Source organism: Aotus nancymaae, unplaced genomic scaffold (genome assembly GCF_030222135.1).
Source record: "Aotus nancymaae isolate 86718 unplaced genomic scaffold, 86718_ANA_hifiasm-v0.15.2.pri h1tg000017l, whole genome shotgun sequence".
Classification (NCBI taxonomy): Eukaryota; Metazoa; Chordata; class Mammalia; order Primates; family Aotidae; genus Aotus; species Aotus nancymaae.
The window spans coordinates 10,993,943-11,009,365 of record NW_026988429.1 but is presented as its reverse complement, the minus strand read 5'-3'; the positions used below and the strand labels follow the sequence as shown (position 1 = coordinate 11,009,365).

The 15,423-nt window shown below is 44.7% G+C and overlaps 1 protein-coding gene across 1 annotated transcript; it reads right to left on the bottom strand.

Annotated features, from left to right (window-relative positions):
* Window positions 1-563: 563 nt before the first annotated feature.
* Window positions 564-1,241, bottom strand: LOC105707911 (nucleoside diphosphate kinase A-like). The gene has a single exon (XM_064377798.1). It carries the CDS (start codon window positions 1,196-1,198, stop codon window positions 740-742), a length of 459 nt encoding a protein of 152 aa, XP_064233868.1. The 5' UTR covers window positions 1,199-1,241; the 3' UTR covers window positions 564-739.
* Between the last annotated feature and the right edge of the window lie 14,182 nt (window positions 1,242-15,423).

Sequence of the window (15,423 nt, the reverse complement as noted above, 5' to 3'; positions counted from 1 at the left end):
CTTGCAACTCTATATGCCTTGTAAGGATGAAGCGTTTGCAGCTTAATTAAAACAGACACATTTTCCATAGATTCCTTTATTGGTGTTTATATGAGGATATTATAAGTGCTTACTTTATTTAGGAGGTTTATGAAGATTATAGTGGGGAAAAGTATCCCTTGGTACAGTTCATGTCCTGGTGACAGGTGTGTTCACGAGTAGTGTTGGTGGTTAGGAAACTCTGATGGGTTTATTATTCTAGTGGGCTAATCCCGGAAGGAATGGGCTGTACCAGAATTATGTGGGTTGACGCCAGGAGAAGAGAATGGGAGGAAGTGTCAAGACAAAGAGAGAGAGGTTTGGGAAATTCACCAGGACTGGGAGGAGCCAGAAGTCTGCAATATCCTCAAAGACCTGAGACTCTCACCCACTCTCTCTCTGTGTTCAGGGAAGTAGCTTTCCCTGTAGAAGCACTGATGTGGTAGATATACTTAATAATGGGGTGAAGGGCCAGATTTAATTTCTTTCTTTTTCTTTTCTTTTATTTGTTTTTTTTTTTCCATGAATCCTCTGTTGGGAGGAAGCATTTTAATCCGAGGTAGGGGATAGTAACACTGTACAGGGAGCACTCACAGCTCCAAGAGTATCCCTTCAAATTATGAAGAAGCTCCGGTAAATAACTAGATTTCCTACAGCCTGGTCCTCTGCCCGTGGGAAGGAGGGGAAATGAATGTGAAAAGCATTGTGGTCTGCCGTCTGGTCATTCATAGATCCAGTTCTGAGCACAGCTCTTGTAATCTACCAGTTCCTTAGGGTGAAACCACAAGCCGATCTCCTTCTCTGCACTCTCCACGGAATCGCTGCCGTGTATGATGTTCCTGCCGACTTGTATGCAGAAGTCTCCACGGATGGTCCCAGGCTTGGAGTCCGCAGGGCTGGTCTCCCCGAGCATGACTCGGCCTGTCTTCACCACATTCAGCCCCTCCCAGACCATGGCAACTACCGGCCCTGAGTGCATGTATTTCACCAGGCTGGCAAAGAATGGACGGTCCTTCAGGTCGATGTAGTGTTCCTTGAGAAGGTCTTCAGAAGCTTGCATGAATTTCAGACCAACGAGGCGGAATCCCTTCTGCTCAAAACGCTTGATAATCTCTCCCACAAGACCCCGCTGGACCCCATCTGGTTTGATCGCAATGAAGGTATGCTCGCAGTTGGCCATGGTCCCCTCCAGTTGCCTGGGCTTGAACTCCGGCTGTAGCCTCCAGCCCTTTGTTTTTTTTTGAGACAGGGTCTCACTCCATTGCCCAGGCCGGAGTACAGTGGCTTGATCTTGGCTCGCTGCAACTCCCACCTCCCCAGGTTCAAGCGGTTCCCCAGCCTCAGCCTCCTGAGTAGCTGGGATTACAGGCATGTGCCACCACACCCAGCTAATTTTTACATTTTTAGTGGAGACAAGGTTTTATCACATTGGCCAGTTTGGTCTTGAACTCCTGACCTTAAGTGATCCTCCCACCTTGGCCTTCCAAAGTGTTGGGATTACAGGTGTGAGCCACCTTGCCCAGCCCAGATTTAATTTCATTTCGAAAAATATGGCAAGGTAGGGGGAGGAGAGGCCAGCAGCAAGTCTGGGCTGTATTAGGAATACCTGTGAGGTGAAAGAGTCTGAGCTAAACTCAGGGGTCCAGGGATAGACTGAGTAGCAATGAAGGCCAGGAGATAGGGAAGACAGAGACCATAGGCAGATGGGTTAGATGTGGGGCCCAGGGGAGCAGATAAAGGAAACCATGCTTTCTGAGCCAGGCTCATGCCTAGGATCCCAGCTTTTTGGGAGGCCAAGGAAGATCACTGGGGTCCAGGAGTTAGAGACCAGCATAAGCAACATAAAGAGACCTCATCTATATAAACAATTTTAAAAATTAGGTGAGTGTGGTGGTATGCATCTATAGTCCCAGCTACTAGGGAGGCAGAGGTAGGAGGATCACTTGAGCCCAGAAGTTCCAGGCTGCAGTGAGCTATGATCTTTATGATCTCACCACCGCACTCCAGCCTGGATAACAAAGCTAGATCCTTTCTCAAAAAAAAAAAAGAATGAGACAAAGGCAGAGAATAGAAAGTTCCACTGAACCTTCTATTGGTTCTTTAATTTAACAAATATCTACACAAAAATGCACCTTCCTGAGAACCAAAAATCAGGTGAATACTCAGGGGTTTTAACTTCAGATCACTGAAAGATGCACTGAAGAGGTAGAAAAAACAGTCTTGAATTACTGATGCCACCTATCCCCTGTCCTCTAACTGCAGAGAGATTTTCTTTCTTTTTTTTTTTTTTTTGAGACGGAGTTTCGCTCTTGTTACCCAGGCTGGAGTGCAATGGCGCGATCTTGGCTTACGGCAACCTCCGCCTCCTGGGTTCAGGCAATTCTCCTGCCTCAGCCTCCTGAGTAGCTGGGATTACAGGCACGCGCCACCGTGCCCAGCTAATTTTTTTTTTTTTTGTATTTTTAGTAGAGACGGGGTTTCACCATGTTGACCAGGATGGTCTCGATCTCTTGACTTCGTGATCCACCAGCCTCGGCCTCCCAAAATGCTGGGATTACAGGCGTGAGCCACCGCGCCCGGCCTGCAGAGAGATTTTCTGTATGCTCGGGAAGGGAGAGCACAGCAATGGAGAGGCATTGAACTTAGTGCTGTCCTGCTAGTGCAGAAAACTAACAAACAAATGAAAAACAGGGGCCTGCAACAGCCTCCCTAGTAGCTGGGATTACAGGCACCCACCACCATGCCTGGCTAATTTTTGTATTTTTACTAGAGACAAGGTTTCACCATACCTGCCAGGCTGGTCTCGAACTCCTGACCTCAAGTGATCCACTCACCTCGACCTCCCAAAGTGCTAGGATTACAGGCATGAGCCACCATGCCCAGTCCAAAATAGCTGTCAAAGAAACTCAAAGAAATTAAAGATAACACAGAAAAGAAATTCAGAATTCCATCAGATAAATTTAACAAAGATATTGAAATAATTAAAAAGCAATAAAAAATAGTGATTATTTTAAGACACTAACTCTTGGAGTTATTTGGTAAGCAGCAATAAGCCAGAACAAAATGTGTTTAAGAATATAGTTTGGCTGGACGCGGTGGTTCATGCCTGCAATCCCAGCCCTTTGGGAGGCCTAGGTGGCCAGATCAACCGAGGTCAGGAGTTTGAGACCAGCCTGGCCAACATGGTGAAACCCCGTCTCTACTAAAAATACAAAAAATTAGCCAGTCATGGTGTCAGGCACCTGTAATCCCAGCTACTCGGGAGGCTGAGGCAGGAGAATTGCTTGAACCCGGGAGGCGGAGATCACGTCATTACACTCCAGCCTGGGCGACAGAGAGAGACTCTATCTCAAAAAAAGACTATAATATAGCTACTCAGGAAGCTGAGATGGGAGGATATCTTGAGCCCAGGAGTTGAAGACCAATCTGGGCAACATATCCTGGAACCCATCCCCCATAGATATGAGAGGCAACTGAATATAGATATATGAGTGGGGATTTATTGGAGGAATTGGCTCATGAGATCAGGGAGGGTGAAAAGTCTCATGACAGACTGTCTGCAAGCTGGAGACTCTGGGTTGCCACAATGTGGCTCAGTTCAAGTCGTAAAATCTCAGAGCCAGGGCAGCTAATGGTGTAACTCAGTCCAAGGCCAAAGGTCGGGAACCTGGGGGCTGTTGATGTAAGACCCAGAGTCCAAAGGCCAGGGAACCTGCAGTTCTCATGTCCAGTGGCAGAAGAAGAAGGCTGGCCGAGCTTCAGGAGAAAGAAAAAAAGAATCTGCCTTTTCTCTGCCTTTTGGTTCTATCTGGGGCCCCAGCCAATTGGATGGTGTCCGCCCACATTGAGGGCTGATCTTCCTCAGTCAGCCCACCCGCTCACATGCCAATCTCTTCTGAAAACACCCTCACAGACCCAGCTAGAAAGAATGCTTTACCAGCTCTCTAGGTTCTTCACTCCTCACTTTATTCAGAGTTTTGCTTTCTGCAGTTTTAGTTACTCCTGGTCAACCTTGGTGAGAAAATATTAAATTAAAAATTCCAGAAATAAGCAGTTCATAAGTTTTAAATTGCTCATCGTTCTGAGTAACATGATGAAATCTCATGGCATTCCACTCTGTCCCTCCCAGGATGTGACTCATCCCTTTGTCCAGCGTTTCCTCTTTGTATACACTACTTACCCGTTAGCTAGTCTCTCAGCAGCCATCTCAGTTAGGAGTGACTGTCACAGCATCACAGTGCTTGTGTTCAACTGCTTAACTTACTTGTTTTATTTTATTATTATTGTTGTTAATCTCTTACTGTGCCTAATTTATAAATTAAACGTTATCATAGGTGTGTACAGGGTTTGGTACTATGTGTGGCTTCAGGCATCCACTGGGGATCTTGGAACATACCCTCTGTGGATAAGGGGAGACTACCGTATTACTTAATTAAGTCAAGTTGACAGCTAAAATTAACCATCACAGGAAGCATATGTCCTTTTCTAACTACTGAAACAAATTTTGAGGTATTGAAGTTATTGCTTTCTTGCAGCTTTGAAAGCAATCGTCTGTGAGACCATCTGGGCCTGGCACTCTTCTAAGTGGTAACAATGTGTGGGTGTGCACGCGCACGAGTGTGTGTGTGTATATGTGTATGTGTCAGAGAGAGAGACATTATTCGGTGCATAGATTTGTGGCTGATTTAAAAATATTGGACTGTCGCCGGGTGTGGTGGCTCATGCCTGTAATCTCAGCACTCTGAGAGGCCGAGGTGGGCGGATCACGAGGTCAGGAGTTTGAGACCAGCCTGACCAACATGGTGAAACACCATCTCTACTAAAAATACAAAATCTAGCCTAGCATGGTGGCATACACCTGTAATTCCAGCTACTCTGGAGTCTGAGGCATGAGAATTGCTTGAACTGGGAGGTGGAGGTTGCGGTGAGCCGAGATGTTGCCACTGCACTCCAGCCTTGGTGACAGAGTGAGACTCTGTCTCAAAGAACAAAAACATGGCCGGATGTGGTGGTTCACGCTTGTAATCCCAGCATGTTGGGAGGCCGAAGCAGGCAGATCACCTGAGGTCAGGAGTTCAAGGCCAGCCTGGCCAACATGGTGAAACCCCGTCTCTACAAAAATACAAAAATTAGCTGGGCATGATGGTGAGTGCCTGTAATCCCAGCTATTTGGGAGGCTGAGGTGGGAGAATAGTTTGAACTCCTGAGGGGGAGGTTGCAGTGAGTCGAGACGGCACCCTTGCACTCCAGCCTGGGTGACAGAGAGACTCCGTCTCAAAAGGAAGACAAAAACAAAAGAAAAACAAACAAAAACCCAGTGACTTATATATCATAATAGAAGCTTATTCATCTTCCTGATGAAGATGTCTGGAAGGAGCAGCCCACGCCTGGCATAGCAACTCTGAGGTCCCAGTCTCCTTCCAGCTTTCTGCCGTATCATCCAACATCAGTTTCCATCCCTAGTGTCATTTCCTGGCCCTGGGTGGGAGTGGGAGCTGGACTTCTGCATTCAGTGGTCCTCGTGGTGGGCCAGGCCTGGCATGGGATATACTGGTGCCCAGATCCAAGGAGAAAATACCTGCTAGAATCCAGGTGCCTGTGCAGATGAAATGGAAAAAAACCCCTCAGACAGTGTGATAGTTAATTTTATGTGTCAACTTGCCTATGGTGTCCAGCTATTTGGTCAAACACAGTCTATATATTGCTGTGAAGGCGTTTTGTAGATGTGATTAACATGTGCAAGTAGCTGACTTGTAGAAAAGGAGATAGTCCTTGTGGGTGAACCTCATCCAATCAGTTTAAGGTCTTTAGAGAAAAAACTGCAGTTTCTCTGAGAAGAAATTCTACCTTGACTATAACATGGAAGAAATGCTTCAATTTCCATTGATGACCTGTGCTATGGATTTCAGACTCGCTAACCCCAACTGCTTAAATTTCCATCTTGATGACTTGTGCTATGGATTTCAGACTTGTTAACCCCTACAATCATCTGACCCAGTGATGTAGGAGTTAAAAAGAAATTACTTATGCAGAGAGTGTGGGTAAGGAAGTCTTCAGTAAGGTTTTCCTTTTAATGAAAAGCAGCCCCCAAATTATTTTCTTTTCTAACAAAGAGCAGCCTGTAAAATAGAGCTGCAGACAGACAAACAAGCTGGAAGCCTGCATGGGTGCATGCCGGCAGCTGTGACAACAGGAAAAGTCTACTGGGACTAGGCATATTCAAAATGGCGGCTCCATCTTTCCCTCTCTTTGCCAGCCACATATGCAGTAAGGAGCAGACAACATGGTGCTGGCCAAATGGAGAGACTATTTTCATAGTAAGATTGGGGGCCGGGCGCAGTGGCTCACGCCTGTAATCCCAGCAATTTGGGAGGCCGAGGCGGGTAGATCACGAGGTCAAGAGATCGAGACCATCCTGGTCAACATGGTGAAACCCTGTCTCTACTAAAAAAAAAACAAAAACAAAAATTAGCTGGGCATGGTGGCGCGCGCCTGTAATCCCAGCTACTCGGGAGTCTGAGGCAGGAGAATTGCTTGAACCCAGGAGGCGGAGGTTGCGGTGAGCCGAGATCGCGCCATTGCACTCCAGCCTGGGTAACAAGAGCGAAACTCCGTCTCAAAAAAAAAAAAAAAAGATTAGGGTGGGGTGACCAGCCTTCTCTGAGCACTATGTAAACATCACACCTGGTCTAACCAATCTGTGGGCCCTACGAAAATCAGACACCACCTCTGGAAGCCTGCCTGTAAAATTTGGTGCACTCCCATTCTGGGCCAGATTTCCCGTTTGGAATCCCCTCTTTCTTCCGAGAGAGAGTTGTTCACCTCTCTCTTTCTTTTGCCTATTAAACCTCCCCTCCTAAACTCACTCATTGTGTGTGTCTGTGTCCTTGGCGGGAGATGATGAACCCCAAATATTTACCCCAGACAACAAACGCCACTTCACCGATTTCTTAAAATCTCTTTCACTCCATGTTTGTGTGTGTGTGTGTATCTCCTATTGGCTCTGTTTCTCTGGAAAACCCTGATACAAACAATGAACAGTGTGGGGACTCAGGAACCACGTTAGCTATTGCTATTGATGTCAACACATTCCAAGGGCTGTTTAGGCAATCCCTGAAATTCAGCTTCCTTACTCAGCTCCCAAGCCATGTTGCTGGGTTCTACCCACCATGGCTCTCAGCCTAGACTGTGAGCTGTAAGTATTATTGTGTCCTTGGTTTGGTTCTCTATTCAGTTTAATGGATCATTCTAAAGGTAAATATTTCTTTTTTTTTTTTTTTTTTTTTTTGAGACGGAGTTTCGCTCTTGTTACCCAGGCTGGAGTGCAATGGCGCGATCTCGGCTCACCGCAACCTCCGCCTCCTGGGTTCAGGCAATTCTCCTGCCTCAGCCTCCTGAGTAGCTGGGATTACAGGCACGCGCCACCATGTCCAGCTAATTTTTTGTATTAGTAGAGACGAGGTTTCACCATGTTGACCAGGATGGTCTCGATCTCTTGACCTCGTGATCCACCCGCCTCGGCCTCCCAAAGTGCTGGGATTACAGGCTTGAGCCACCGCGCCCGGCCATGTAAATATTTCTTAAATAGCCCAGTTTACTAGTTTTTAATTTATTTCTTCAAAATTAGGGCCCAAGATAAAAGAATTCACGATAGGTTAAATCCATTGTTGGTTTAGACCACATGTGTGATCTTCCACAGAGTTGGACTCAGTACTACTTATATATTACTCGCTCTCTCTTTGGAGACAGGGTCTCACTTACTTGCCCAGGCTGAGTACAGTGATACATCATGGCTCACTGCAATTACCACCTCCCAGGTTCAAGTGATCGTTCTATCTCAGCCTCCCAAGTAGCTAGAGCTACTGGTGATGTGCCAAGATGCCCAGCTAATTTTTGTTTATTTTTTATAGTGACGTGTGTGTGTGTGTGTGTGTGTGTGTGTGTGTCTCACTATGTTGCTCATGCTAGTCTCAAACTCCTTGCGCCAACTGGCAGCAGCTTGCAAAGAGCCAATTGTTAAATATTTAGAAAGCAGGCAGGTTGGTCCACCTGCTTCAGCCTCCCAAAGTGCTGGGATTACAAACATGAGCCACTGTGCTCAGCCCACTCTTTGCTTTATAAAAATCCATTTTCTGTGAATGATGAAATATTCTGATTCATGGTTTTAAAAAAGTTTTATTTTATTTTATTTTGTAGCAGGATCTTGTTTTGTTGCCCAGGCAGGAGTGCAATGGCACAATCGTGGCTCACGGTAGTCTTGACCTCCTGGGCTCACGTATTCCTCTGACCTCAGCCTCTGGCTGATTTTTAAAATATTTTGTAGAGATGAGGTCTCACTATATTGCCAGGCTGGTCTCAAACTCCTGACCTCAAGTGATTCTCCTGCCTCAGACTCCCAAAGTGCTGGGATTATAGGCATAAGCCACTGTGTCTGGCAGGACATTCTCTCTTTTTTTTTTTTTTGAGACGGGAGTTTCGCTCTTGTTACCTAGGCTGGAGTGCAATGGTGCGATCTCGGCTCACCGCAACCTCCGCCTCCCGGGTTCAGGCAATTCTCCTGCCTCAGCCTCCTGAGTAGCTGGGATTACAGGCACGCGCCACCATGCCCAGCTAATTTTTTGTATTTTTAGTAGAGACGGGGTTTCACCATGTTGACCAGGATGGTCTCGATCTCTTGACCTCATGATCCACCCGCCTTGGCCTCCCAAAGTGCTGGGATTACAGGCGTGAGCCACTGCGCCCAGCCGGCATTCTCTCTTTTTTCTTTTTTTCTTTTTTTTGAGATGGAGTTTCGCTCTCATTGCCCTGGCTGGAGCGCAATGGTGTGATCTCGGCTCACTGTAACCTCCGCCTCTCAGGTTCAAGAGACTCTCCTGACTCAACCTCCCGAGTAACTGGGATTACAGGTGTGAGCCACCATGCATGACTAATTTTTGTATTTTTAGTAGAGACAGAGTTTTGCCATTTTAGCCAGGCTGGTCTCCAACTCTTGACCTCAGGTGACACTCCGGCCTTGGCTTCCCAAAGTTCTGGGATTACAAGTATGAGCCACCACGTTCGGCCTATCTTTTGTATTTTTTGTAGAGATGGGGTTTTGCCATGTTGGCCAGGCTGGTCTCCAACTCCTGGGCTCAAGTGATGTGCCTGCTTTGGCCTCCCAAAGTGCTGGGATTACAGGTGTGAGCCACGATGCCCAGCCTGTCTTTTGTGATCTTGACATTTTTGAAGGATACAGGCCAGTTGTTTTATATAATGTTCTCTAAATTGGTTTTGTCTGTTGTTACCTTATGATTGGATTCAGGCTATGCATTTTTTGTCATGAGTATCATGAATGTGATGCTGGATTCATTTCGGTGTATCATATCAGGAAGTACGTAATGTTGGTTTATTCCGTTATTGGTGATGCCAACTTTAACCTGATTAAAAAAAAAATAGCCTGTGACCTGGATTTGAAACAATCTCTGCCTTCCCTTTCCCTAGCCGGTGGGATTAGGTTGGAGATGGGCACTTGAACTAATTCAGGCCAGTGAAAGTTAGGCCCAGAGTTTTTGTTCAAACTGGATAAAGGGAAATTCTCACTCTTCTGCTGCTCCTATATCTGGGAGGAATGTAATTTTTGAGCTGCAGCAGCCATAATGTCACCATGAGGGGAAGGTCAGCCTGAGAATGAAGATACAGAGCTTAGAGATGGAGAAAGAAAAACCAGGTCTCTGTGACGTCATTAACTACCGCCATCAGCCACACCCGAAGCAAAGCCTACTCCATGGACTTCTCATGTACATGAGTAAATAAATCCTTTTTGATTCAGTCAGGTTGGATAGAATTTATTTTTGTTTTTGCTCTTTTGTCACAAACCAAATAATACTCATAATACAATTACACACCTTACTCATTTTTTCCCTAAGAACATGCCAGATCAAAAAACCTGGGCCAGGTGTGGTGACTCACACCTGTGGTTCCAGCACTTTGGGAGGCTGAGGTGGGTGGATCATAAGGTCAGGAGTTCAAGACCTGCCTGGCCAAGATGGTGACACCTTGTCTTTACTAAAACTACAGAAATTAGCCAGGTGCAGTGGCAGGTGTCTGTAATCCCAGCTTCTCAGGAGGCAGAGGCAGGAGAATAGCTTGAACCTGGGAGGCAGAGGTTGCAGTGAGCTGAGATCACCCCACTGCACTCTAGCCTGGGCAACAGAGTGAGACTCCATCTCAAAACAAAACAAAAACAAACAAACAAAAAACCTGAAAATCTGAGTAGCAGGAAACAAAATAAGGGATAGCTTGGCAGGAGATAACATTTGGACAAAAAATGTGACTCAAAAATAGGTTCTTTTTAGCTACAGATGCTTCTGATGAAGGTCTTGGGGCTGCATAAATGCAAGAGTGAGCGGTTTTCCCTGCAGCATTGTCTTCCTAGGGAATAAGATTTTCCCACAATATAGAGAAAATTCCTAGCTGTGGATTGTTTGACAACCTTAAATAGCATTCGTAGGGCCAGTGGTTTTTATCTTCTAACCAATAGTCCTTCTGATCTTGTTGACTTCTATGAAGCACACCAATGTAATATTGAAGAGATAGACAAGGATGCTGCAGGAATTCAGAGTAAATGTAAAGTCAGGGTTGAGTCAACAGTGCTGCCTTTCAGATAGCTCAGTCTTCTGAATTTCACAGGGGAGGTAAAAAGTCATCTTAGTGCCCTTTTTGTTTGAAATCAGGATACATAGTTCCATGACCCCATATTTTGTCATTAATCTGAGTTATCTGATCATTTTATCTTTGAGAGAATGAGGTTAAGAAGAACCCATTTTGTGGTCAGCCATGGTGGCTCACACCTGTAATCCCAGCACTTTGGGAGGCTGAGGTGGTCAGATAAATTGAGGTTAGGAGTTTGAGACCAGCCTGGCCAACATGGTGAAACCCCGTCTCTACTAAAAATACAAAATTAGCCAGGCATGGTGGTGCGTGCCTGTAGTTCCAGCTACTTGGGAGGCTGAAGCAGGAGAATTGCTGGAACCCAGGAGGCGGAGGTTGCAGTGAGCCAAGATTGCGCCACTGCATTCCAGCCTGGGTGACAGAGCAAGACTCCATCACACACACACACACACACACACACACAGAATCCATTTACCCAGTACTTAGCAGATGCTTAATATATTTTGGTTGAATAAATGGAGAAAGCAATGAATCAGTTAATAACTTCATTGCTCCTTCAGTTTGTTCGGCCCTAGCTAGCCATTGATTCTCACGAATCCAGCCTGCTGTTCTCTCACTTTGTGCTTCTACCCACACTTCCCGAAGTGTTAACTTCCTGGGTTTTGCTTGATGCAGGTTCTACGATACTGTGATGTCTTGTAAGTTCACCTTGCTCTTCTCAGGGATCTCCATAAGCACCAACTTTATTATGGCCTTGTTTTATTGTCTCTTCGTACAATGTGTGTTGGCCATAAAACTAATTTGTAATACCCACTTGGGAACTTGTAAAAAACACCTTCTCTCTCCAAAGCAGTACTGTATCTCCCTACGTACTTTCTGGGAAATGCTCTGGTTATAGAATCCTTCAGTTTTCCCCTCTGAAACTCAAAGCAGAAAAATGAAGTCATAGAGACAAATAAAAATTTCTTTCCATCTGTCAGATTACAATTCCTGAAATTTTCTGTATAATCTGAATACTTGCGAATTCTCCCTCTGCAGTATCTTTTGTATCAGCCCTGCTTTCCTATTGCTTTAGTCAGTGGTGTTCTGGAGCCAACTGGCAGCAGCTTGCAAAGAGCCAATTGTTAAATTTTCAGAAAGCAGGCAAGTTGGTTGTTAAACTGTTGGCAGCTTGAAATTAGCAATATTTACACCACAGAAAGCAGCAAATGCTACAAATCAGCTCCTCCCCACCTCTACCCAGAACTGAGCTGATTCTTAGATATTTGCCAGCATGTTACTATGTGCGGGTCTTTCCTTGATTTAAGTTTTTATTACCTCTTGTCTGAACTACTCTAATATCCTACTAACTAGTCTTTCTGCAGTTAGACTCTTCTCTTTCCAGATGATCATTGTTAGAATACTTTGACTGTAAGTAACAGAAAACACAACTACATACTTCCTAAATGTAAGAAACATTTATTGGCCAGGTGCTGTGGCTCATGCCTGTAATCCCAGCACTTTAGGAGCCTGAGGCGGGCAGATCATGAGGTCAGGAGATCGAGACCATCCTGGCTAACATGGTGAAACCCAGTCTCTATTAAAAATACAAAAAATTAGCCAGGCATGGCAGCACGCGCCTGTAGTCCTAGCTACTCGGGAGGCTGAGGCAGGAGAATCACTTGAACCCGGGAGGCGAAGGTTGCAGTGAGCTGAGATTGTGCCACTGTATACCAGCTTGGGCCACAAAGCGAGACTCTTTCTCAAAAAAAAAAAAAAGAAAAAAGAAACATTTATTGTTTCACATAACAAAAAGTTCAAAGATAAGGTATTTTCAGGAAAACTCAGCAGCTCAAGGGCTTACTAAGTACCTAGATTCTTTCTAATTTCAAACTTTGCCACCTTTATCATGTTAGTATTTCCCCCAGATGACTGTCATCTTTCAAGTGTCACATTCTCACATCACCACATTTGTACTTGCCTGTCTTAAAAAGTCAACAAAATCTTCCAAGAAGGCTGTAAATTGGCTTCCTCTCAGGTCTCCTTGGCCAGAATCACAACCCCCACTTCTTAAGTCAATAACAGGCAAAGATAAGGGAATGACTATGATTGGTTAGGACCACTGGTTCCCAATCCCTCAGAACCAATTTCTTCTTACATATCAAGTATTTATTTTTTTTTTTTTGAGACGGAGTCTCATTCTGTCACTAGGCTGGAATGCAATGGCATGATCTTGGCTCACTGCAACCTCCACCTCCCAGGTTGAAGCAATTCTCCTGCCTCAGCCTCCCAACTAGCTGGGATTACAGGCACCCACCACCATGCCCAGCTAATTTTTGTATTTTTAATAGAGACGGGGTTTCACTTTGTTGGCCAGGCTGATCTCAAAATCCTGACTTCATGAACTACCTGCCTTGGCCTCCCACAATGCTGGGATTACAAAGGTGCGATATTACTGGCCACATATCAAGTATTTTATAACACTCCTCTTTCCTGAAATGAAAATCAAAGACAATATTACCTGCTCCTATACACACATTAAAAATATAAATTAATATAAGCCCTAACCAGAATGTAAATGTAAAATAAAGAAAGATAAGTTATAAAAAAAGATAGGTATATGCATTTTAATATTATAGTAAATTGTATTACAAGTTCTACTTATTTCCTGCTTTCCCCACAATAGAATTATACATCCTAGCCTGTTGGCTTGTAATTTACAGTGCCTCTTTGACCAACGTAACGTGAATGGAAGTGTCATATCTGAGAAGAAGACGTATGACTCTGCCATAACAACAGCATGTCTCAGATAGGGGCTGCTCCTTTAGCCTGGCTCTCAGAATGAAAAAGGTATGTGGAACAGGAGCAGAGCAGCGACTGATGTATAACGTAAACAAGAAATAGATTTTTGTTGTTGTAAGCCATTGAGATTTTGAGGTTTTTTGCTACTGCAGCAAAACTTATCAAAAGCTGACTAATGTAATATGGTACAACAATATTCTAGTATATAAAGAAGTAGTCTTCACTTTATGTATGTTTTCACTTATATATAATATTATCATGATCCAGCAGCTTCAGATGGACATGATACAATTGTATTGTATGAAAACATTCAGAAACCAAGAGGACATTTCTATTAGTAAAATGATTTTCTGCAAGAGTGAACAATTCTTAGTGAAACTGTGAGTTAAAAAAAAAAAGCGTCCCTCAATTACATGATAGTTTATATTCTTGGCAAATATAGTCTATAGGAAAATGGGGCAAAATTAGTTGTTGCTGGACTCATATAAAGAGATGCTTTACCTACATGAATAGAAGTCATGCATCTATTTATCTTACGTTCAAAAACAGGCAAAATGTATACATGCTGTTAGAACAAACATAGGTATATGATTGGAAGGAAGCATTAGGGTGTGTTCAGTTTGTGAAGATTCATTGAACTGGGCCAGGTGAGGTGGCTCACGCCTGTAATCCCAGCACTTTGGGAGGCCAAGGCAGCAGATCACGAGGTCAGGAGATGGAGACCACCTGGATAACATGGTGAGATCCCGTCTCTACTAAAAATTCAAAAATTAGCTGGGCATGGTGGCATGTGCCTGTAATCCCAGCTACTGGTGAGGCTGAGGCCCAAGAATCACTTGAACCCAGCAGGCAGAGGTTGCAGTAAGCTGAGATGGCGCCACTGTACGCTATCCTGTGCAACAGAGCAAGACTCCCATCTCAAAAAAAAAAAAAAGATTCATCAAAATGTACACTTCTGTGTGTTTTTCCATGTATACGGTTTTTAAATTTTGTTTTGTTTTTGAGATGGAGTCTCATTCTATCACCCAGGCTAGTACAATGATAGGTACCGAGTGCTAAAAAAAAAAATGCATGCTGAATTCAGCTGAACAGGAACACAGCTTCTAAATTTCTCACAAATCAGTGACCCAATATTCAAAATCTTTTAACTGGCTGAGATCTGCAGTTGTCATCTGGATAATATAGAGCTTCCTATCAATAGCTTCAGTCGTGAGTTAACTGTACTTCCCTTTATTTTAATAGGATTGCATCCTGAACTGGGCTCAGGGAAGGAAATGAAGGTGTTTGGCTTCCCTGAACTTCCACAAGTCACCATGCCTGGGTCCTGTCAATGTGTACATAGAATAAAATACAATCAACAAGGCGGTGGGGGAGGAGGGCTGATAGCAGCTTGGCTTTAGCATGGCCAAGATGTAGCAGGTGGGACCAGGTGATACTTCAGTTACAATTCAGTGAGCATTTATGAGTGTCTACTAAGTGCTGGCTGCTGTGAGAGTCACCGATATCAACTAATAAGAATCTTGGCTGGACGTGGTTGCTCACACCTGTAATTCCAGCATTTTGGGAGGCCGAGGTGGGTAGATCACCTGAGGTTAGGAGTTCGAGACCAGCCTGGCCAACATGGTAAAACCCCATCTCTACTAAAATTGCAAAAAAATTAGCCAGGTATGGTGTTGCATGCCTGTAATCCCAGCTACTTGGCAGGCTGAGGCAGGAGAATCATTTGATCCCGGGAGGCGGAGGTTCCAGTGAGCTGAGATCAGGCCATTTCACTCCAGTCTGGTGACAAGAGTGAGACTCTGTCTCAAAAAAAAAAAAAAAAAAAAAAAAAGTTTCTCCATTTCTGTAATGGAGGAGGTGATGTATGTGTCCAGGTACCAGGAAGGAGGTGCAGATAGGAGTTCAGAGACAATGTCTTTGGGCATGGGTCTCCCTGACAAGCCTAGATGTCCTGACTCTGGTCTGCTGTGGCTG